General features: G+C 38.7%; 1 protein-coding gene across 6 annotated transcripts in view; it reads right to left on the bottom strand.

Moving 5' to 3' along the window:
• The window catches only part of MAP2K5 (mitogen-activated protein kinase kinase 5), a 244,156-nt gene that overhangs the window by 78,099 nt on the left and 140,242 nt on the right, over positions 1 to 25,815 (bottom strand). For 4 of the 6 annotated variants that reach the window (XR_006887499.1, XR_006887498.1, XM_046653610.1 and 1 more), the window contains exons 16-17: positions 23,458 to 23,529; positions 2,068 to 2,097 (exon numbers count right to left, since the gene is read on the bottom strand). Coding sequence is in view for 4 of the 6 variants with exons in the window: in XM_046653610.1 (XP_046509566.1) it covers positions 2,068 to 2,097; positions 23,458 to 23,529 (102 nt within the window). In the remaining 2 variants the exon portion in view is untranslated. The remainder of the gene's footprint in view (positions 1 to 2,067; positions 2,098 to 23,457; positions 23,530 to 25,815) is intronic. The other 2 variants (XM_046653613.1, XM_046653614.1) reach the window with 1 other exon arrangement.

Genomic DNA, 25,815 nt, shown 5'->3' with positions numbered 1-25,815 from the left:
AATAAGATAATATGGGCCAAAGAGAAGGTATTATCTCATAATCCAATTTCTGTGATACTATAAAAATAAACATTCTTCTTTTGTGCTTTATTTGAGGGCAAAAGGGAGGGTCAGGAAAAGAATTTATCAAGTATTCTTTCCTAATCTTCAGTCTATAGAACAAAGCCTGTAAAATAAACGCCAACTCCACCAAAAGTCATTATTGATTCTAGCAACAAAGCACACAAACTTCTGTTGAAAGATCTGGGAAACAGGCCTGATGGTATCAAAGCTGCTTCTTTTATTTGAAATAAATGTCCCAATCTGATGACAATATTCTATCATGACTTAAGGAATACAGTTTTCCCCCGACTCTGGCATAAAGATTATTGCTAACTAGGGAGCTCAGCACATTAGATTTTCCCACCTCCAGCTGACTGATCAAGTAAATGTATACTTAGACACTCAAGAAAACAATATTGCAAAGGTATTCAGTCTCTTCCCAAACTGACCAGAGCCTTCAAACGCTTCACTTGTCAAATGCAATGGCAATCCATTTCTTAGACTTATCACTTATCAAATCTCACTGATTAATTACTCTAAATATTAGGAATCTCAAGAATATAGCTACATTCTCAATCTTTGGCATTTTTATTAGATGGCTTACAAGTTTTCTACCAAGACTTGTTCGAGAGATACATTATTCAGGGTCTCTTCTCTTCAATTACAAAATTTTAGGGGATTGCATAAATTGGCCAAATAGTGAATTGTTTAAAAATTACTGACAGAGTAATAGGCTTACCAAGATAAATATTCTAATGAGCTATAAATCCTGAAAATGTGATTTTAATTTGATGGGCTACCTAGAGCTAAGCAACAAGGCTGTATATACTAAAATCTCACTAAATGCTAGAATGCATGCCAAGTGATTACATTTTAGAATTTTCTCTTTAAGGAAAAGATAATGTTTAAACAAAGAAGCCTAAAAATTTGAAAAATGAGATTAACATTCTTGAACCTAACAACTTGGAGAATTTCTCTTCCATTTATCTGATGACTCTAACTGTAAAAGAAAAAGGATACAAAAGAGACATTTCAGTATGTGAAGGGTCTTTAAATGCTCACATGGGTACCAGGAGAATTTGCTTAAAATCGCTTATAAAGATGGTGGAGAGAACGAGCCCCATCCTATTATTCAATAACCATGTTTGTGATGCATCTGCATAATCTAACCATGCATAAATTAGTATGTGTAATACAACACTTATTTGCATAATAATAGCAAGTTAATAGATGCTTAAAGAGCAGAGACCAACACCACCTTTAAATCAGACATGCCTCCAGGCACTTTGGCCTGTACAGACCAAGATGCCAGAAAAACAGTGAGCATCAACCAGAGGAAAACAGTCAAACCATTCATTTTTCATCCCTCTAGACATTTCACTTATTTCCCCACACGCACTGGGGAATCATTTTCAAATCACAAAATAGCTTTATATTTTAAGTGTTAGCATCCTTCTATAATAAAAACATTAAAGAAATTATAAAGATTATCATCAGCAATAGTAATACAATGGTTTGTTTTCTTAGAAATGTGGATAGGAAGAGGCAAAATTTTAGAAAGGAATATGTTCAAAATCACACCTGCATAAAATTTGGGGTCCGTCTACTTGCTTAGCAAAAATAATGACCTATTTAGATATTTTTACCATTCATCTCAATCCTTTAATTCAAATAACTTTAATTAAATCCAAACACTCGAATAGTGTATCAAGAAAAGGCTGTGCCTCTCCCTCAACCTCAATCTGAGCACATGGTGCTGAGTGAGGATAAGGAAAACATCACCAATGTCACACAAAGGAAGAGCACGATGATGGCTTTCAACCTTTAACAAAGACGAAAAAAATCTGGAGTTTAAAAAAATAAAAAATCAATAGAGACTTCTAAATGACTCCTTTAAGATATCACTTTTCAATTTAACAGGACAGATTTATTTGTATGTGGCTCAAATGTTCACAATTGCTCCCTGCACCTTCATACATAGGAATGAATGTCACAGTGGCAAACGGCAGTAATGAACAATCTTACCTGAGGATATGGAAACCTCCCAAGAGCAAGCTGGGAAAGGAAATAATATTTGTCTAGTTATAGATTTGCATGCAGGGCAGATCTCCTTAAGACAGACAAGTACTAAATTTCAGAACTGTGTCCAGCAAATATAAAAAGCTCACAACCTTGAATGCATGAACTAAATTACTGCTGTAATTACATTAAGAGTTGAATTCAGAATGGACATTTTCAATGGACAGTGATGCATCTCCAATAAAATACTCTAATTTTAACAACTAAATATTGTCCTTATGTGGTTTCTCTTAGGAATATTCTCAGCTCTATGGGCATTATTCACATTTACATGTGAGCTACAGTTTCTTCTAGACAGAGATATAAAACAATGGAAGGAGACTGTTGGCTTTTCTCTTGTAAAATGGGAACACCTAACTGTTCCTAGCCCACAGCTCTGTAGAGTTTTCAGTTACAAGTATACAGGGAGGGTTATAGGAAGTGAGGAATGGGCCATATGAAACAGAAAATTTTGCCATTATTTCCATTTATCTGTTAGTTTTTTTCATCCATTTTCTATCTATAGTTAGAAGAAAAGAGACACTACTAGTGGGTAAATGGCAATTTTAAGACTGAGAAGTCAGAACTATAAGTTTAAGTCTGAAATTTGGAAAGTGAATCCTTAGAGCTTTTGATTTTGCTTGATTTGTAAACTGCTATGTTTCTAGGCCAGTTACTTAATTTCGGCCTTTGGATTCTCACTGTACAAACAAAAGATTCAACTAGGAACAGGATTGATATAAAGTAATGAGATCAAATTTACCAAACATACCATAACGTATTTAAAGTAAATAGCGGCAAAATTTTGCAACTTCATAATGTGGCCCAGTCTCAGGGCTAAAATCCGTTACACGTATTTGTAACTACTTTCAAAGCAGAATCACTACATCAGGGAACTCTGAAGCTGGAATGGATCCAAGAAAGAATCAATCCATTTTACAGATTAGAACCTCAGAGTCCCATTGAAGAAGTTCCCACACAGTTTATCAGTAGAAGCCTAGCGACTGACCCCAAGATCTGTACCTTAATCCATTGTTCTTTCCAGTGTTGTTACATTGCTTTTCTAGATTTTGAGAAGTTGTGCATTTATTTCAAACACACTGACACTGCTCAAACATTTCTGAACTCCTCTTTTGGAACTGTATTCAGAATCATTTCAAGCAAGAGAAGAACATCTACTTCATTTTGTTAGAATTGTATCTTGGATTTAAAATTATACTCCTCAGATTTTTGCTCCACTAAATTATTTGTTGACTAAGGTTTGAATGCCCTATAGGTATGACCAAAACCCAAAGCCACCTTCAAAGAATAAATGTTTTGTTCCTTACTAAGGATAAACATGAAGTGCTGAGTTTAATTTTCAAAGTTGTAAGACCAGTTTGAGCAACAGCAATGTAAAGGAAAAAAAACCACATGACCAGGAAAGGTGACTACTTTGAAAGAAGCAACACTCATTTGGATGTATATTTATATATATCTGTTTTGGAAAACCTTGTATGTTTCATTACCTTGCACTCATTTCTTGAATACTCAGAGGTCATTGATTTTCAAGATATAAAGTTATACTATTGTTATTTCATTTGGTGGATATCATTAATCCCTTCAAATATAAATAGTAAAACATTACAACGTAGGGTGAAGGAAAGAGAGTGTGGATATTAACCAAACTCCCTTTTAAGGTGTTGTGTGATTATGTTTGTTGTCTATAAACAGTTATTTATTTGGAAGGGGAGGGATTCAGCTCTCCACTGCCCCTACTCCACTCCCACCCAATATGTGCCATCAATTTGCCTCACATTTTGAAAATACAGTGTGTTTCTGGCCAATGAGTGTGCACACCAATTCAGGAGGAGCTACTGTGGTCTATTGTGGCACTAATGGGTGGACTAGGCGTTTGCACCATTCTCTACTGAACTGACAGGCAGTGACAGCTCATCAAAAGCTGTCACCTATCATCACACTCATCTGTGGATTACAAATTTTGCATATTCCTCCATTTGGAGTTAGACAACTACCAAGAGGAGGATCTCTCATCTATAAAAACCAACAGCTTAATAACTACTAAAAAGCATTTGGAACATTCTATCTCAAGCGCCTCTACAGGGGCTCTGCCATCCAATTGGGTACATGTTCAACATGTCATTAAGGACTACGGAAGAATTCTGTCCACATGACTTACCAGCAGAAGAAACTTGTCTACCACAGTATATTTAAGATCTAAACTAGCTGGCGGGTGCCAACACTGGCCACTGGTTCTTGCAGTTTAAAGAACTAAGCAATGATAAATGGAAGGTTTTAAAAAAGAGTGGGATAAGGTGAAAAATATGAATCTTCCCACTTCACCACAAAGCCTCAAATTCTCAAGTCATCACTGTTCTATAGAGAGGACAGGCTACAGCTGACTTGGGAACATGCACACATCTACTCGGCCCCCTCTGTCATGACTGGTACAAGGTAACAAGGATGGCTGATCATTCATTTCTTCTGTAAGATACCACCATGCAGGAGAACAGAGAGAAATTCAGTACAGGCTGGCCAACTGGAGCCTCTCTGTACCAGTCTGCCTGGGAGCAGGTGGCAGTGCTTGAACTAGTGAACTCACCACTCCTGGGGTTGGCTTTGCTTTGTGTGTACTTTCCTGACATCCTGTGGAATCTCAGGCCTGCCTGTCAACTATAGTCCTGGGAGAACTGCTTCTAAGACATCTTGCATGTCTGACCTCTTTTCAGTCAGAGGATAGAGAATGGTTTCTTGTCCTTGACCAGAGCAGTCAAATAATCATATTCTTTCACACAGAGTGTCACCACTGGGCTGCTCCAGCAGCCGGCCAAGGATTCCAATTCTGCGCCCGTGAAAACTGGCAGTGGCACTATTAGGCTGGCACCACAGCAGTCACTTTAAGGCCCCGGGAGAGGGAGCTGCCTTCCATGTATGTTCCTGTCCTTCTAGGTTTAATGTAGCTGCAGTGTTTATGTTCCACACTATTTTGTCTGATGGCAAAAGAGAAGGAAATATATAGCCAGGGCCTAGAACTCTTTTATCAAGTTCAATTAGGAGAAGGTTAAAAAGGAAAAGGGCTTGTAGCAGATATGCCTGCATGAAGAACAAGTTCTTCATGAGGCTGTCAAAAGTCAAAATAAACACTGAACCCTTATGGGGAAGAGGGAGCACATATGCTATGAGTGAATATTTCAGAGACAGCTGGACCTGGGGCCATTCTGTATCTTTTACCCCAACTGGTCTATTAATCTACTTGCATTTCCCCAGTTTTTATTGTCAAGGTATTATAAATTAGGAAACTTACAAAAGAGAGTATGTAATCTTCTCTGAAATGGCCTGCAGATATGTCACTGTACTAAATGTGTTTCAGATTTAATGAAGCTTTAATGTCCTTTTTAATTTTGCCTGTTTCTGTATCACCAGGGGTCGGGCAAGGCAATCAGCACTCAAGAGGGTGGTTTGGTTTAAAACTAGGAAAAAACTCATTTGCTTATGAGTTGCACTGTATTTTCTTAATTAAATTTACTGACTAAAATGGTTTAAGTTCAGCCAACCAACGACCTTTGTGTGTAGATTTAGATTTATAAATAGGTTAACAGTTAAAGAAAAAAAAAAGAATCACAACAAAGCAAACAGATTAGGGCTAAGCCAATAGAAATCTTTGCTCTCTTTATCATCTTTACAAAAGAAGCATTTAAATATAGGCAGCTTAAGTCCAGTTTTTAAAAAAATATATTGAAAAATGTGGACCCACATAAACGCCAGCAGTTCATCAAAGGACTCTCACGTCCTTTTCATTCCCAGGAGGGGAGCGGCTCACACTGTAAAATATTTGGAAAAGCTTTATTTATTTTTCAGGGGGTGGAGGTAGAAATGAGGAAGGGAGAGGATTCTATTTAACGTTAAATTTAAAAAGTGGATTTTAATTCCAAATACTTAAGATTCAGCAAACTGCTAATACTCTGTTTACTGTGAGCGATTTACTATGTAAAAGGCAAAAAAAAAAGCTCTGAAAACATTTACAGTTGGGAATACATTTAAATAACAGTGAACTACTAATATTTTACTATAAAACTAGAACTGTTGCTTAGTGTCATCTTGGATTTGTCCAACCATAATCTATGAAATACTCTTGATTTAGCAGCATTTGAATACGTTGGATTTTACTATCTAAATAACAATTATACGTGTGTGGGGGTGTAATCATAACAATTACCAAATATAGAACAATTGCATGATAGAAACCTTCATATTTTAACAACAGTTAGGATAGAAGATAGCTATGTACAAAGAAACAAAAATAGCTTCTGTTGATAATGATTATTATTGTCACAAAGTCATAAATGATAAAGAGATAACATACATTGTAGCCAGAAGGTAAGTACAGAACACAAACGCAGGATATGTTTTGGTGATCAGGTCTCCTACTTAGAATAGCAACAATGTGGGAATAGTTTTAAATTTACTGTTATACTGAAGAGCACTGGGTTTTTTTTAGTCTTAATTTTGACATATTCTATGTTTCTCGGCGTAACTGCAAATTGAAAATAAGCATTTTCAATACAGGCAGTGATCTAGCTGAAGGAGGACTTTATAGTCTGAAATGTTCTAAAATTTGTTCTTAATTACCTTGTGCACATTTTACACAATTAAATTTCCATGCAAGGATTTTGCACTGCAGTTAAACCTTTGTTTTATAGAAATGCAGCAGCCACTTTGGAACACTCAGACACAGGGAAACTTTAAAAAATCAGACTTAACTACTGGATTACATAAAATTCCCTAGGTGAGGTTTCATCCCAAGACCAATTTACACAGTCCTAGAGAGAGAGTTTAAATCATCTGAAACTATGCTGGAAGAACCATAATAAATATTAAATACCTCAAAATCTACCCTACGACTTTCCTTTTCTTCCCATGTATCAATTTCACTGTCCTCTTACTGAATGGTTTAAAAACAATCCAAAGGATATAACAGCAATTTACCAATGTTAAAGTGCTTCGGAGGTTAAACTGACAACAAAGAACACAGAAACAGAAAGCGTCTTGAAGTAGGATTTCAATTAAACGTGGAGGATTTAGTAATGCAGGACCAAAAAAAAAGGTTACAAATTAATTTAATCTTCTGCCTATAGTTTGCAGCTGCACTCCAAAGTGTCTAGGGCTTAAGAACAAAGCCTTGCAAGGCCTCGGAGTGAGGAACGCTTCAATTTTTAATGTATAACGCCATTAGCTGATAACTTGTGGAATCTGCAACCCCTGCGGAGGGGCAGAAGTGCGAGTCACAGAGACTGATGAAGTGACATATTTGTTCATGTCTAGAACTACGAGGAACAGGGTTATTACTAACACCATCAGGCCCAACAGAAATATGCCCTAATAACCTTTGGGACCCTCCACATTATCAGTTCTCACTACATCAAATATATTAAAATCAAAGCCTAATTCACTTTAATTAAAGAAAATTAGTTTGTTTTACTATCATTGTTTTAACTTGCATGATATTATAATACATTGCAAATTAAAGATGGGATAATAAATGTAACAAAAACATCAAACTGTATACACCTTTCCACCCAAGCTTGGTGACATTAGCTTATCACTGGTGTCTTTTTGAGGAAATTCAAGGACACCATCATTAAAAGTGGTGTAGAAACATTTCATTCAAAAAAGAACACAGTGAAACCAAGCATATCTTTTCCTTATTCAATTTATACTTCTTTTCACATAACACTTTCCTATAAACTCTAAGGATTTCTTTAACACAAACAGAATTATGACCCAATGGAGGCACCAGAAGCTTAATTAATTTGCCCAAGGTTACACTGTAGGTTGGTGACAAAGCTTGTTAAATTACTAGGAACTCTGGACTATACAGATGTTTTGGCGATGGCAAAGGACCCTGTCTGCAGAAGCCCCAGAGACTTCTAGTGCAATGGGCGAACCATTGCAAACAATGCATTACACCTGCACAGAAAGCGCCAAGTGCTTCTGAGAGCTCACAAATAAAACGTTTTCTTTGTGTAGAAAGAGCCTAAATGTGAGGTTCCCATCAGGAGTGCTTCTAAGCAGGTGCCATTATTTACAAAAGAATTCCTCATCCTCGCCAGAGTCCACTGATGAAAAGAAAATTTATTTTAACTTAAGGAGCCCAAACACAGTAGCACAAAGAAATCAAGCACTTCCCCATCATTCAGAAGGTCTTGCATTATATCCCACAGATTACTAATAATAGTGGAGAAAGGACAGCATTACAAATAAATGTTTCTAATAGAGTTTTTTTTAAAATTAGAAATGGGCTCATTACAGTGGACACTTAAATAAGGAGAGGCCAACAGTAATTCACCAGTACAATATCCTAATGCTGTTCCTTTAATTGCTTTATTTGTTTCACTGTTAAAAATGATTGCTTGCTTTAGCCTAACCACAAATGCTGAAAAGCATGATACATTGAGGTCTCAACCTGGGCAAACTGTACCTAAACTTACACTTTATTGCAGCTTAGTTCACAATCTTCACCTAATATAGGGTTATATCCCAGTGCAGCAGGAGGATAAATCATCCTGGAATATTACTCCGGCAAAGTTTAGCTCTGACTGGAGCATATGTGCTTTCGAGTCACTGAAGCAAAGGCCCATAAAATACACTAATTACTGGAAGTTATGGTCACTGAGTGATTGATAGTGCTCTGCAAGGCAACTTCCTCATTTTCAGCTCTTCTGACGGGGCTCATCCGCCACATAGCAATTATTAATTCATGACCCGCCCCTCAGGCACTAGTACCTTTACTTCTAATTCTCCTGCTAGCAAACTACTGCTACAGCTGGACACTGTCTTTCTTCATTCTAATGGCTGGGTAAGGATGATAAAAAATAGATTTCATGCTAAATGCTATTGTTTTCAATCTTTAAATGTTGCTTGGTCTTTCTAACCCTGCTGTCTCGAAACACATAATTCTCCTTCCTCTCCCATTAGGCTATTTCACCGGCATCACTTTCTTAAAAAAGAGTGTGTGGGTTTACATGTGTGTATATATGTATATGTGTTTGTGTGTGTGTATATATATCAATCTATCTATATTAGACTAAAAACTCTGACTGAATAATTTTTTGGTTGTATACTATGGTTTAAATTATATATATTTTTTCAACTAGGCCATAGTAAATATGAGGCAGCTAACTGATTAAAAAAAAAAAGGAAAAAAACTCTTCCATTTAAACAGACCCACTTTTGTAGCTTTGAAGACACTCATTGTTCCAAGGTGATTTCTATCAGTAGCTCTAATCAGAGCAAAGCTAATTAAAATATCTGGGTATATAACCAAATCTCTAAAAGTCATTTAAAAACAGCTGCAAAGGTCTCTTCGATGGTGTTCTGCACATTGAGAGGAAATTTAGTGAGAGACTGAATTAAAGAGAAAGTCCAGTCATGACGGATGAAAGCAAACACTTTACCTTTCTAATACAAAAATAAATGTTCTTCAAATTTTTGCACAACTCAAAATGCAGTCCTGAGGGTAATTTTCCCATCTGGAATCTGAGATGGTGTAAGAGAGGAATAGATGGAAGTCCAAGCTACCTATCCTTTCTGGACTTGGTTCAAATTGTTCCTCCTCTTCTGTCAGGAGTTAGTTCCAGAGGACAATTTTAGGACCAAATTCACATCAGTCCCTGTCCGTATCATTCCCTGGCCATCTATCACATCCCACCTGGTGACAGTTCCTAGTGTTCTGCATCGTTGTGTGTCTGTAATGCCTGGCAAGTTCTAACTTGTTTAAGGGTAAACTCTAAGTCATAAACGTTTATATATTCTCTGTGACGTGAGAAATAGTATTTTGCAGTAGGCAGATAATAAGCGTTTGTTGATTATGATGATCCCATGATGGTGATGTGAGGTCTCCCAGAGCCTGGTCAGTCTGGTGGTACACGGCTTGGTTGTTTCTACGCTACAATACTTTAATGAACGTAGTACACAAACTCTTCAGTATCGGGGTTGATAGTCTTAACTGACAGGGCCCTCTTACACATCACTGCTTAGAATAATCACTCTCACATATTTAAGCATTATGATTAATTTAGATGGCTTATTTCTTATTAAAGACTAAAAGGTCACAAGAAGGGAAAAGATTAGAGTTAAGTGTCTCCAAAATCATCTCATGTGCTTAATTTGATAACCATTTTAATCTTCATAGTAAGAATTAAGAAATGACACCCTTTCAAAATGTTTGTGTAATGCTGACCTGTGTCCTCTGACAGTGGGTGACTTTAATCATGATCACCATCCCTAGAGACTTAGCACTGGGGACGTCTCCATTTCCAAACTGCTCACTGGAGTCATGCAGCTGTGAGTACCTGAGAAAACATCAGCACTGGGGTATAGTCTATCAAGCTCAACCTAATCTACACTTCTATTTCTAGACATTTCAAGGTCAAGGAAGTCATAATCAAGTAATATTCTCACACTCACACTTCTGGCCTCTGTATGTGTTGTTGCTCCTGTGAGAAAGAATGAGAGAGAGCGAGCGAGCGAGAGAGACAGACGGAAGGACGGATGGAGTGGCCACCCCCACCATGCATGCAGGCAAAGCCATCTTGGATATTCCGTTCTTACACACCATCTGACTGCACCCTCACTAGAGGCCACTGTGGATACTACATGGAATGGTTGAGCCTTGCTAGGATTCCTGATCCACAGAATTGTGAGTAAATAAATGGTCGCCATTTTAAGCCACTAGTGTCGGGTAGTTTGTTAAGCAGTCACAGATAAGTGAAATGCTTTGACATTGATATCAGCCGCCCCTCTCATCTGCTCAGGCCTCTATGCTTCCATTGCACTTTTACTTCTCTTTGTCCCTACTGGTCAAGGAGCTCCTGAGAGCCAAGTCTGTATCCTTTCCGCCAACAGGGCAGCACTATATAAACGTTTACTGATTAGATGGAATTCTCACCTACCCACTTCCTGTTATAGCAGACATATTGGAGATTAGGTTAATTTATATGTTTTTTTAAAAAAAATAACCTAGGCCTTGGTTTCTAAAAAACAATGGCAATTGTACACTTTGAAATATGGTAAAACTGAACCAGCTATAGGAATAGTGTAGGTAATAATCCTGTGAAAAGCAGTCTTGCCTAAAGAGCAGAGTCACAATAAACCAGTCTTTTCCTTTATCTAATTTCCTGTCCATTTACATTTATCATTTACCTCTTCTTTTTTCAGTCTACTCGATCTACTTCTTCTCTACAGCATAATGGAAGAAGCAGACTTTAATCCAGAGTCAGGACACTTAACTGCTGCTGCCTGGTTCAGTCACTTAACCTTTGGGGAAAAGTCCTTTGATTTCTCTGGATCTCAGTTTCCTTATTTGCAAAATGGGAGCTTTGAAGCTTATACGTTGGAACAATCTTGGGTGCCTTACATTACTGATTTTTCAGTTATTTCCCCTCATAGTGAGGAGAAGCTTGAATGAGATAAGGAATGTCAAAAGGCTTTAAGTCTTATGTACACGTAAAGTGTTATGCTGCCATCCTTCTTGTTAGAATGACACTGAGCAAGAAGATGTCAACAGCTAGAAATAGAGGAAAGAGCACTAGACTTCACACCAGAAGTCCTCGATTCCAGTTCTCTTCTGCACAGTGCTGTAAGTGTGGAAACATTCCCTCCCTTCTCTGGACCCAAGCTTCCTCACGGGCAAGAGGAGGGATCTGACGTAACAAGTTATAAAGTCTCTCTTCTGGTTAAAAAGCATGTTAGTCTCTAAATACAAGACAAGGTATGTAAAAGACTTTTCTAAATAAATATTATAAAGATGTTAAAGTTATTACTATCCAGTTCAGAACCAAAGTATGTAATATTGTCCATAGGATATTCCAGAAGATTTTTAAAAAACTTTTTATTAAGATTATGATAGTCTACAACCTTGTGGAATTTCAGTTGTACATTATTGTTAGTCATGTTGTAGGTGCACCACTTCACCCTTTGTGCCCTCCCCCCACCCCCCCTTTCCCCTGGTAACCACCGATCAATTCTCTTTGTCTCTATGTTTAACTTCTACTTATGAGTGGAGTCATGCAGAGTTCGTCTTTCTCTATCCGGCTTATTTCTCTTAACATAATACTTTCAAGGACCATCCATGTTGTTGTGAATGGGACGATTTTACCTTTTTTATGGCTGAGTAGTATTCCATTGTATATATACCATATCTTCTTTATCCAATCATCAGTTGATGGGCATTTAGGTTGCTTCCACACCTTGGCTATTGTAAATAATGCTGCAGTGAACATAGGGGTGCATGGGACTTTTGGATTGAGAGGATTTTTAAAGCCAATTCCAGGTCACTGGATTTGAGTATTGATAGAATTCTAGTGGTTTTTACCACTGGATATCTTAAAGGTAGTAGCAACGCTTCCCCAAATATCACACTCACACAGAATTTTAGAGTTGACAGATGTCACTAGAAGACTGGCTCCTTCTTATCTGTTAGATCTCGACTCAGAAGTAACTCCACATCACTCAGCTACCCCCATCACACAATGCTGTTTATTTCTGTCCCACAAGTTACTATTGTCAAGCATCTTTCTTTCAAACATAGGCTCTGTGAAAGCAGGGGTTTTGTCAGTTTCCTTCACGGCAATGTCCCCAGGGACCAGCACAGTACCTGCCACATAATAGGCACTCAACAAAAATTTGCTGAGTGACCAAATAAATGATGGCAGCCTGTCTAACCTTATACTTGTCTCTTCTACAAAGTATTTCTTCTTTAAAAAAAAATCTGAGACAAGTGGTTATTCAGTCACTACTTCAATGCCCCCCATGGATGGGGCACTTTAACCCCTAAAGGCGACGATGCCACTGTTGAGTAGGAAGGGTATAGGGATCCAGCCATTAGAAAAGTATTCTTTATATAGAATAGAAAACTATGGGCTTTTTCTGTTTGTTTCTTAGTTTCAGAAAGTTCAGCCAATCAGTCATAAAGCAGCAGCCCGCCTCTTCTCTAATGACAGTCCTTCAAACATCTGAATATGGCTTGTCAAATGCTTGCTTTGTCTTCTCTTCCTTTCTTTATTCTTCCTATCAAGACTTTGTTGATTTAATGGTTTTTTTGAAGTCCAAATTGTGTGTGTTTGTGTGCATACAGAATTTGGCCATGTGCTGCTGTAAAAACTTTAAAATCAGTCCGAAATCCATCAAAGTAATAAAATGCTTAGCTGGGACTGCTAGCACCTGTTCCAACTTGTTTTGTCAATCTCATGGTTGTTCACGATAGCTGAGAGCACAAAGCAAGCTCAACAATGCCTCATTCAGTGGAAAACACGTCACTTTGTCTGCCAGTTTCACATTCACTACAATCACTGACAACCTTGGAAAATGCACATTTAGGCATGGTAATCTGAGACAGCTGGATCCCTTCACAAACCTTGCAGAGGATTAAACTAGTCAATCCATCATATGCCAAAGGTCATTTTAACAGCTCCTTTTTGCAGTAAGTTACAAAAAATTTTAGACAAAAAAATGACAGTGAGAAAACTCAAGTTAAAACAATTACAAAAATGGGAGTAAAAGCAGGGGAATGAGTGATGGAAACTTACATGCCATTTTCCTCAACATTCTTCAATGGAAGGAAGGGAGACCCACTGACAAGGCCTCTCAGCCTTGTAAAGGAAACTCCCACCCACTTTCCTATACAATCTTCCACTGAAATTTCCTTGGTGTTTGGATCCTTCAGTTTTGATCCTTTTGCCTTTTGATGGTTTTCAGCAGAAACCACCTGCTCAACAGGTAAGATTTTCACTAGTTGGAGCAGCAGACAGAGCACAGTATAACAAAATTCAACTTTCACTCATCTTCTTGACAATAATTTTAAAAAACAAGAGGAGAAAATGTCAGTACTTAAGCACACCAAATGCCAAGTTGTTATGGTACAGAGAAGTTGACAGCAGCCGCTCATAGGGCATCTGGAGTCATCCGTCACCCCTCAGAACCGGTTCACAATCACCAAGGGCCACAAAGGCAAACAGAGCCGCAGCTTGGCCCACTAGAGACAGCTGTGTCTCCAGGGGCTTTGTGTAGGGAGAGCAGGGAATGGCTTCTTCTATCCATTTAGCGGCAGGGACCACGTCTAGATAATGCTCCCTAATTCTCATCACCCAGTAAACACCCAACACGTAGATGAGGATGTTATTTCAAAGAGAAGCTTACTTCTCAAAGTAACCTCATAAGGTTGTTGTTGTTAAATGAAAGTGTTCACAAAAGAAGGTGTCTGCTTTCAAAAAATAAGAATTTACTATTATTATCATCTGCCTGCCTCATTACATTGTAGGTTCAGCAAGGAAAGAGAACAGGCCTATTTTACCTACCAATGTTTCCCCAGCACCTAGTAAAGTGTTTGGCACATAAAAGGCACTGAGCAAATATTTGAGAAATTAAACAATTCTAATGTTATCTTCATTTTACAGATCAGAAACTGACAGCTGGAGTGGCAAAATGACTTGTTCAAGCTCACACTGATTCTAAGCGGTGGTGCCAACAGATCTGGTTAATCTGGATTTTAACAGTTCAAGAATTAGGATGACAGCCCTTGAATCTGAAACTGACATCACAGAAAGAAAACTACATCCTCTTCATCAAACTTCTCCAGAAGCTTCTGTCAAGGGTACTAGGCTGGGTGATCTATGCCACTTTTTCAACACTTTTATTTTAACTTCAAATAGCTTTATGTGTTTGCTTATAAATGTAGATTATATTTTATTTTCTTGGTATCTAATGAGTCTTATCTGGCACCCATTAAACAATATAGAGAAAGGCAAAATTTTCAAAAATGAGATGTGTTTGCAGCTTTTAACATTTCCATAAGACAAGGTAGTTACATCCAACTACTTGTACTTTTTATGCTAAATTCTCCTTAGGAAAAATTCTAATATAGATGTCTACAGAAAATTTAAAAATTTACTATTTATCAACAAAAACTCACTGTCTCTGGGGAAAAGCATTGACACAGGTTATTTAGAAAAAAACTAAGGTTTTGTTTTTGCTGTAGGAATACTAAGAGAAGGGCAGTTTCAAACAGCATATAAGTGTTTCCCTCATGTTATAAAAATTAAAATGAAAACATTTTCTTTGATGATTTCCTCCCCTCTGTTTTCTCTATTCTTTTTTCCTGAAACTTCTGTTTTTCATGTTAGACTTCCTGACCAGGTTCTCTGATTTTCATTTCTTTATTTGTTGTTATTGTTCTCTGAAAGTTCCTTTGTAACAGCAGCCAGTTCTTGTTTCCTGGATGTAACATTTTCTCTTATCCCTCTGAGAATACTACAGTAGTTCATTGGAATTTTCCTCCCCTGCATAGGTTCCAAGGCCCTCCAAGTTGCTTTTTTTCAGTTATTTGAGGTCTCTGTTCTCACCTTAAAGGCCTTCCTCAAATGTCTTGCTAAGAGTAAGGCACTGAAAATCTGACTGGAAGCACTGTGCTCACCTGTGGAGCTTGCAGACTGAGGGAACATCACCAAATTGGGCTGTTTCCTTGGAGAACTCTCAATGTCTGGATCTTTAAGACTTCTTGGTCCCATTTCCCTAGGGAAAGTCTCTTCTGATCTCCTGCCTGAAAGGTAATTTTGGCTGCCAGTGTCCTAGGAACAGGGCGTGGTAAGAAGGCTGGGACGTCTTTACGTTAAAAGTCCAAACTCACTTAATGCCTCTGTACTCAGTGAAGGGACACAGTCTTCCACAGTGCCAGGCATCACTTATTTTATTCTCTCCAAAAACAAAAAAACCTCCTTCCAGTCTTAGGTTAGGGCTGGAGAGGGTTAACTGTCTGCTTTTGCTGAGTTAGGGGCAGAATCTGTGGGTCAAACAGCTTAACTGCTTCTCAAAAAAACTTCAAAATAATTCTCTTCTCTTTGTTTCCATCTTCACTCCTAGTTCCAGATATCTGGTACTACCACTTCCTGAGCCTTTTGGGTGTTCTCCAGGAAATCAGGGTGCTTCTTACTCCTGCTGGCTTAGGATTTCGGCATTCTCAGCGTTGTTAAGTTGTTTACCATTGCCCATAGGCTTTCCCACATCCAAAATTCAGTTGCTGTTGTCTCCTTCCCCTTTCACTTTGTCTTTATGGTATCATGCCTTTAAAAATAAATTCTTTTATGGTTGTTTTTAGTGAAGTTTGAGGTGAGAGTGGAAGCTAAAGCATATATTCCATGCTTTACCAAATTAGTAGGCTTTTGAACCAAATATAAACATTTCAAAAGGTAATTCCTTCTAAAGAGAGGGGATAATGGCTTAATTTTCTCACTGTGATCTTTGTCCAGAAGCTCTGGAGTAGAGTTTCCATCTAAAGATGAGGAAACTAAGGCCCAGAGAGATTAAATGACTTATCTAAGGATCTATAGTTTATACTGCCAAAAGTGGAATTTGAATCTGGGTCTGATACTCTGGCAAACAGAAAGCCCTTCTTCACAAGAAAACATTTGTGATCTATTCAGCAAACATTTATGAGCACTATATTCAAGGCTGCATCAAACTTTAAACTCTGATCTTTATTCTCAGAAACTGCTTTAAAATCATTACAAAAGTCTGAAGAAATTGAGCCAAAAATATTTCTTGAGTACCCACTAGGGCAGTGGAATTGTGCTAGAGAGTGTAGATTTCGAGAGAATCAGATTTGAATGCTATCATAAGGAACTATGACACACCTACAAATTACTATAATGCAAAATGGAAGATGCACATGCCACAAGGAAGATGCAGATGTAGGTCAGAAGAAGATACTGCTTTCAGCTGGAGAGATCAGAGTTGGTATCACAAAGGACTGGCATTTAAACTGTATCTCGGGGAGATGCAGAAAAATGATATTCCATGTAGAGCGAGCACTATAGTTAGTATTCCATGGATTTATTTTTTAACTTGGTAAAGGTAATTCTGAAACTCAAAAGAAAAACTTTGTTAAAACAACAGAACCCATAAAAATCTTCAGAAGATGGTATTACTTTGATGACAATAACCTTGTGTGGCTCTCTGAATATGTTCTTCACCTATCTAGAGAGATTTTTCTAAGCCATGGACCTTGCTGTCATCATTTAACACATCACTGACACCACTTCAATAAAACAGTGATCATGCTGAAGAGGGGTCTCAGAGGACTGGATGACACTCCAATTAACCAAGCACATTGAGCCAGACTGTTTTATGCCTCGGACTCAAGAGACTGGCAGAGAGAGGAGGCAAACAAAGACATGAAGAGCAAGGACCCAAGTGAAGAAAGCAAAATGCATGTGCTAAAGATAGCGCTTCCGTCTGACTCCTGCGGAAAAGCCCATCAGAAGATTATTCATCACCAACCTTAATAAGGTTTATAATAACCTGCCAGATAGAATCACAAACCAGAACATGTACTTGCACAACACACTCAGTGAGAGTAAGAACATTACAAGACTGGCCTGGTGCCTTCTTAAATGTATATGTGCCATCCTGGGTATTGCAAAGGCAAGCCTAGAGCAGGGTGTATGTTGGCTTATTTTTTGACCCAAGAAGGGCCAACTTAAAACTCCAGCTTTTGCAAACATGTTGTGACTCAAATCACACAAGAATATGAGTGGAGTAACTAATTAGTGAAAAACAACAGTAGGACTCTCTCCTCAAGCCATTCTGCAGGAGGAGATAAGTACTGAGCTGCTTGTGAAATTACAAAATTGTGCCCTAAATGTTTTAGTTACTCCTCACCACTAAAAATTAAATAAAATCCTCACACTTGGTAAAACAAAGACCTTATTATGTACCAAACTCATTTTCATTTTAAAAGTTGGCCCTAAAGTCTTGAATGGCAACTATGAGCGTGAATAGTCCTAAAAATCAGTCAGTCAACTGAATCTGTGCAAGCTTTCTAGAAGAGTCAAACAAATACTCCAGGGGCAGGATTAATCCCCCCTGTTTGCCCTAGTTCAGGAATTCTGTATCCTTGTTAGTGGATCTTCTTTTTTTTGATTCCTGCCACTGATTCCTGGCAGGAGGAAGAAGTGCAATTCCATATGGGTTCTTTTCCCCATTACAAAGTGAGCCCATACAAACCCCACAGACTGCAATGACCTTTATTTGCTTCCATAACTAATCCACACGAGAACTACAATACATTTAAAGATCTGAATTGAAAACCGTACAATAAATCCACAAAAAAAATAGAAAGCGTCAAATTCTTCCCATCTAATAAAACTGCTGTGCTTTAGTCTAGCAGAATAATAACATTTTTTCCCTTCTTAAGGGTTTCCATCTTCAGGTTACTTCTGCTAACTCCAAATACTAAATACAGCTGACAAAATCCTAGAAGAGACCCACTTTATCCCACAAATGGAGGGATGCTGAACCAAGAGGTGATGCGGGCAGTTCTGTCTCTGGATAAAAGATGCTCTGATATTAAAGATTCTTTGCTTAAGGCACAAATGTACCTGTCTGTGACTTTTTTAATGGCACATTTTAGTGGCATGTAGCATTATCTTTTATGAAAGAGTATGGCAAGAGGCCTCGTTATGACTCCCCATGGAGAGTGTGACAGCACATTAACAAGGGAAGGAGCAGAATGACGAAGGCAAGCAAGGGTGAACTTTGTTATTTTAGGAGTTTAAAACAATGAAGTGACCTTCTGATTCTTGCATCACCAAACCTCAGGGATGGGATGAGAGTTTATTGGACTGGGGGTGGGGGTGCTAGGTAGAGGTAGAAAGGATAGAAAACTCTAACTCCCATTTTGTCTCATTTGATTCTTGTGTCATTTCAGGAAAATTCCTTTGCTCGGTTTCCTATATATATATATTTTTTTTTTCTTTTTTTAAAGATTTTATTTTTCCTTTTTCTCCCCAAAGCCCCCCGGTACAGAGTTGTGTATTTTTTTTAGTTCTGGGTCCTTCCAGTTGTGGCATGTGGGACGCCGCCTCAGCAAGGCCTGATGAGTGGTGCCATGTCCGTGTCCAGGATCCGAACCGGCGAAACCCGGGGCTGCTGAAGCGGAGCGCACAAACTTAACCACTCCGCCACGGGGCTGGCCCCAGTTTCCTATATTTTTATCCCATTCGTTTCATTACCACAGGTATCCTAAGAGAATAAACTGATTGCCTCAAAACATTTGAGGAAGGTATCCACACAAACGGAGTGAAGTGGCACTAGGTGAGACCTTGCATACTTTGACATTTGATCTCTCCTGAAGAGTTTACAGGGATCCATCTTAGAGTGTGCTAGGGGATGGGGGGAGGGACTCCTCCACCTTTTCCTTCTTTCTCCCATTGGCAAACTCCCTTTAAGACTACTCTACCTCAACTGTCAATTCCTTTGAGAAACTCCTGCCCTTCCCTCCCCTCTGTGGTTCAGAATCCTTCACAAATATCTTTACTGAGGACTTTGTCACACTGTTCCGGGCTGTAGGTGTCTGTCTTCTCTATCAGAGGTAGGCTTTTCTCAGCTTTGTATGCTCCATTCTCCAAGGCCTAGCACGTGGTTAGTGCTTAAATAATAATTATTGAATAAATGAAAGTTTCTACTCTTCAAAGTGCACACCTAGAAAGGGAATCTTGTTGTTAAAAGTGAGGATAAACAGGGGCCGATCCAGGAGCACAGCGGTTAAGTTCGCATGTTCTGCTTTGGCGGCCCGGGGATAGCTGGTTCGGATCCTGGGTGTGGATCTAGCACTGCTTGTCAAGCCATGCTGTGGCAGGCGTCCCACATATAAATAGAGGAAGATGGGCACGGATGTTAGCTCAGGGCCAGTCTTCCTCAGCAAAAAGAGGAGGATTGGCAGCAGATGTTAGCTCAAGGATAATCTTCCTCAAAAAAAAAAAAAAAAAAAGTGAGGATAAACAGAAGAGGAGCAATTCTTCTTTGAAGATGTTGAGAATGTTTCAGAACACAATTAGTTACTCAAATTTTAAAATTCTATTGAGATTCACACTTTTCTCTATCTGTAGTAGTTTTTTTTTTTTAAAGATTTTATTTTTTCCTTTTTCTCCCCAAAGCCCCCCGGTACATAGTTGTGTATTCTTCGTTGTGGGTCCTTCTAGTTCTGGCATGTGGGACACTGCCTCAGCGTGGTTTGATGAGCAGTGCCATGTCCACGCCCAGGATTCGAACTAACGAAACACTGGGCCGCCTGCAGCGGAGCGCGCGAACTTAACCACTCAGCCACGGGGCCAGCCCCTCTATCTGTAGTAGTTTTAAACAGGATTTACCACATCTATTCTAAGCATACTGTGGTGGAAACAAAGAAGAATCTTGGCCTTCAAGTGCTTCTTTTGGACTAACTTTCCCATCTCTTCAGATAATGTTCTCATCGCATCTACCCCTAAGGAAAAAAGAACCTTTGGGGTTCTCTTCATTATTGAATCACCAACAATTTCTCATGTATGGACTCAGAACTTCCAACTTCCCTTTCCCTATCACATATTTCTCATCACCTTGTACCCCAAATAAATTTGGTATAAAACATGCCGGGGGCCTTACTCTATTCTCTAACCACTTACTGGTCTACCACTCGTGTTTGGTCATATGTTGTCACGTGCTTGTCTGGTGGATCATAAGCTCCTAGAAGAGAGAGGCTGCAATCACATAGTTCCTCTGAAAACACTTAGTTAAGCCAGATGCACAAAGAGGTGCTCAACCACCCTTTTTGATGATCATAATCAGACTGCACTTTACATCCTGTAACGATATCTTCTCCTCCTTCTGAATTAACATCTGGCTTCTCACCATCCATTTTAAAACACAAGAAGAATCAAAATGCCTAACTTTTTCTGGCCCTCACTCCTGAGCACTTCTACCATCCTATTCACCAGATGAGCCAACCCATTCCTTCTGGCATTCAGGTGTCCCACACTTAGCGCTGACACTTTTCACACAGTTCCCTATGCCTTAATCCTCCTCAATCTTACAAATTCAATGAGTCTGTCTTCTTCAGTCTTCCAGAGACCATTCAATAGTGTACCTCCAGATAAACGAAGACGATCAACAAAACCTCAAATACATCAATGGCAATCTCCCTCCCTCTATTACAATGAATCTCTTTTTATTAATCTTTGTCTCCCTAGCACCCAGCAAAATACTTGACAGACATATTTTCAATATGCCATGTAAATACGTTCTATTTACTAGGCATCTATCTACCTACCTACCTATCTTAACTGATCTCCCTGTTTCTATGCTTGCCTCTCTATAGTCTGTGAGCCACAGAGCACCCAGTGATCCTTTGAAAATGTAATTCAGATCATTTACTCTCAGAGTAAAATCTCAAGTCCTTACTATGGCCTACAAGGTGGTATATGGTCTGGTCCCTGGCTACCTCTCTGAATGTACTTTTTCCCTTGCTAACTCTACTCCAGTCACCCTGGTCTCTCAGCCTTTCTTAAATATGCCAAACACACTGCAGCTTCGCACCTTTGTATCTGCTGTTGCCCGATGGCTCCCTCCTTTCACATCATTCAAGTCTCTGCTCAAAGGTTACTTTATCAGAAAGGACTACTCCACTTTATTTTTCTCCATAGGACTTACCACCACCTGAAAAATTATATATTTAGTTATCCTTCTGTTTTCTGTCCTTTTCCTCACGCCCCAAGCCCTCACCAAACTCAACTCCATGAGAGTCAAGTCTAGAGTGTCTTTTCATTACCATATCCCCATTGCCTATCTAGCAGGCATAGCAGGAGCTCAATATATGAATGAAAAAATAAATGTGGAAGGAATGAATGGTGAATATTCACATATGTTCTAAATCTTAAATCTATTAGTGGTGGTCTCTCACAATATTGCTATGCCTCTCATATTATGTCATGCGAGGGTATATCACTAAGTCACACAACTCCAGAGTTGCTGCAGAAAGTTAAAGAAAGACAACAGCAGACTGTTTAGAATCATAGAATGTTAGTCTGGAAAGGGGCGTAGAGACCATTATTTTACAGATGAAGAAACTGAGGCCCAAAATGAGGGACAGTGGCTTGCACAGGGCCACCTAGAAAACCAGTAGCAAAGCTCGAAGTACAATCTAGGATTCATTCCCAATCTAGGATTCTTATCTCTACACCATGTAACTTCCAAAATACTCTACACTGGATCTGGTTGTTTATTAAATACATTCAATGACAAATGACTTAAAATATGCAAAGGAAAATTATAAAACAAGACCTGAGCCCCACACGTCAACAGCACTAGCTTCCTCTGAAATAGGCTAACTGAACAAGCCCTTCAGGATTCCATTGGGAGACTCAGTTCTAAGCATTTGTCTACCATTACTGCTAACTTTTCACCTGATGCACACATATTGTATTTCCTCTTAGATTCCCTTTTATGAGAATCAGAAGAATACGGTTTATACATTCAATACTTTATTTTTGCTTTCCTTCTATAGCACAGGTGAATTGAGTCTGAAGACATTTCCTTACAAACTCAACTGCATTCATGCATTACAAAAACCACAGAAAAAGTATTTGACCAAAGAAAAGTGGTAAAATCATGATCTCAACTCTAACCATGACCTTATTTAAGGAGTCTTTTCTACTTTTTAAAAAGTCCTCCTTTATCTGAACTAGTGTATGTGAGAAACAATTCTCGAAGCACACTAGTGAATATCCAGACTCTATATTACTGTAACTCACATTGAGCCAGATATCCTTCTAATATAAATCATGTGCATTTCCTTATAGATCAACAGTCATTGTATAGAAACCTTACCACAGAGTTCTAGTGGGGCTACAAGTAGCACAGTAAGATAAAATCCATTCTAAGCACAGCTATAAAGAGTAAAGACATTAAAATTGTGTTAAATACACACCCCTTATTGTCTCCCAGATCATATCACAGCCCATCCCCCAACACACGATATGACCATATTGGAACAAGGTGGCTTTTTTCTTTCTAAATCAACACATAGAATTTATACATCCAAATGAGTAGGGCTGTACTCTTTAAAGTAATCACCTTTGGAAGTTATATATGCATTCCAACAAGGCTACCATCACACATAATTCTTCTTGAATCTCTTTCACAACACAGGTTTCCCAGATTTAGTGTGCATAAGGATCACTCAGGGAACATGTTAATAGTGCAGAGTCTTAGAGATCTGGATTTAACTGGTCTTGGATGGAGTCTGGGAAGCTGCATTTTTAAGAAGCACTCCAGGTAAGTTTTATACAGGTGATCTGTGAGAAGTAGCACTTTAGAACAGTCAGTTCACAAGCCACGCAAGGATATAAAAATAAGGACTTTAGAATTAAATTCTGTGTACACATACATTTAACAAACTGAAGGTTTAATTTTTTTTCAAAATCTTCATTCTTCCTGATAGAACATATTAGTACAGAAATACACAGAAGCATCTATTTGCAAACAACAACATACCTCCATGAAAGAGATTCCTAAGCTCCAGACGTCAGAATGGATTCCATACTGCTCCCCTGAAATTCTTTCAGGCTGTAAGAAAACAGAAGGGAGCTTGAGAGTTGATGTAAGCTGCTCCAGGAAACAGATACACTCAGATGAGCTCAGCTAAGGCGGGGAGCCATCAATAGTTGCATAGTACTTTATGAGGAGCAAAACAATTTTATATGGACGTGTATACATATATGTGTGTACATTATGTAGATAATACATAGAAATTATATAGTTAATATAGATATTTTATATATAATCTCACTGAATCCTCACAAAGTCCCTGTGAGGGAAACTTTATCATCTTTATTTTATAGATGAAAGAAATGGAAGCTCAGATTGGTAAAATAATTTAGGCAAAATCCTAAACTGGTAAATGAGCTGAGACTTGATCCCAGGTCTTCTCCCTCCAAATCCAGTGGTCTTAGTTGTGGAGTGACAAATCACGCGCTATTATATAATATTATCACTTATTTGCATTTTGATTGATTGGTCTGGATCATTAGGGATTCTTTCATTTTAAAATTTTTAATCTTTTATTTGGAAATAATTTCGAATTTACAGAAAAGTTGAAAGATTAAGACTAGTATGAAGAACACTCATATTTCGTTTGCCCAGATTCACTTACTGTTCAGTATTTTATTCCAATTATCATCGTTTCTTTTGATATGAACCAAGGAACAGTCTGAAAGGTCCATTTGGGACTATTGGTCCTCCATTCAAGATGTGTAGCAAATACCCGGTTTAGAAAGCCACTATACGCACACTCTCTACTTCAACAGGAATAATTTCATACTGAAGTGAGTGCTGCCTGTTCTCTCTATTCTTCCAGGATTTGGCATTCAGTTGGGTACTTCACAGAAGTCTTTTGAGTGAACATGAACAAAGGAATAAGAGTCACTTCTCATGGAAATGGAATAGTTGCTCAAGGTTATAGAGATAGTCACGACAAGGCTGGGATGATAACCCACATCTCTTGGCCTCCAGGACAGCAGTTTACTCTTTGTACCATCCCTGGAGTTCCTGGCAGCCACCAAAGCCATCACCCTTTAGGAGCTGCCATGAGAGCCCTTAAGAGTAACTGGGGTCAGAGTCAGCCTAGTCCACTGCAGATGGAGGAAGTGGGCATCCACCAGTCACCAGCAAGGGATACACCAGGGGTGTACAAGATGTGGGCCAGATGTTCTCAGGTGAGAGGGCACAGTCTTACATCTCAGAAAGTTGGCTTAGCTGGGACCCAGAACTTTGTAACCTACTTCCCACTCCCAACTACTGGTTACTTCAGTGTAGTTGCTGCCTTCTCCTGGGACCACTTTCCATAAAATTACACAAAGCCCTGCCCTGAGGGAGTAGGACGGATTGTCTTATTTCCCTTCTTTTATTTATTTCTTTAATTTGTAAAACCCCTTTCCTACCAAGAATAATTCTTCCCAAGGGCCAAGTGTCACGTGACCATTTCTTGCAGCTGCTAATAGACATGGTCATTCCAATTCCTTAATACTTTTTCTTTTATGTTCTAATCCACTTTGCCATCATTTTCAAGTTCCTTGTTCATACATGAATGAACCCATTATCCAATCCTAGCTGGTTCAATAGGTACTAGGATATATTCATATGCCACTGGCCAGTCAGTTGCTGGAGTGATGCTGCTGCCATCATCATCATCAACAACAAAATCATCATTTTGTGCATTTACTGAAGAATTCCCATGTGCCAGGCATTGTTTTAAGTGCTCTTCATGCATGTCTCATTTCAGATTCATAAACACCCATGTTAGATTGGTACTATTATCATCCCCATTTAACAGAAGAGGAAAATGAGGCACAGACAGGTTTAGTTTGCACCCACTACATAAGGATAGTAATAGCTATCATTTAATGACTATCTGGTATGTGCTAGACACTGGGCTAGATACTTTGCATCCTCTACACTTCATAACAATCTTGCAAAGTTAGATATTATTGTCTTCATTTTACAGATATAAAAACTGAAGCTTAGTAAGATTAAGTGACTTGTTGAAGTCTAGAGCTATGGACTAGCTTTAAGAGTACTGGTTAGGAACACAGCCAGGATTCAAACCCAGGTATGGCCGACTGCACAGTCACAGTTCTTTCCAGTGTGTCAAATACCTCCCAGAACTAGAAGTCAGAAGAGCCTCTTCCTTCCTGTTGCCTTCCTCCCTGTCTTTTCTTTCGTTCCTCTCTTTCTTCATTCCACTAGCTGACAGTTATCAGTATAGCACTTCATCCAGAGTACAGAAGAAACAAATAAACAAACAAAAGTGGAACCCATATATAAAATATTTTGGCAGGACCAACATTAAGATTA

Source organism: Equus quagga, chromosome 2 (assembly GCF_021613505.1).
Source record: "Equus quagga isolate Etosha38 chromosome 2, UCLA_HA_Equagga_1.0, whole genome shotgun sequence".
In the NCBI taxonomy this organism is placed as follows: Eukaryota; Metazoa; Chordata; class Mammalia; order Perissodactyla; family Equidae; genus Equus; species Equus quagga.
The sequence above is the reverse complement of the archived record's forward strand: the minus strand, read 5'-3'. Positions and strand labels throughout refer to the sequence as shown.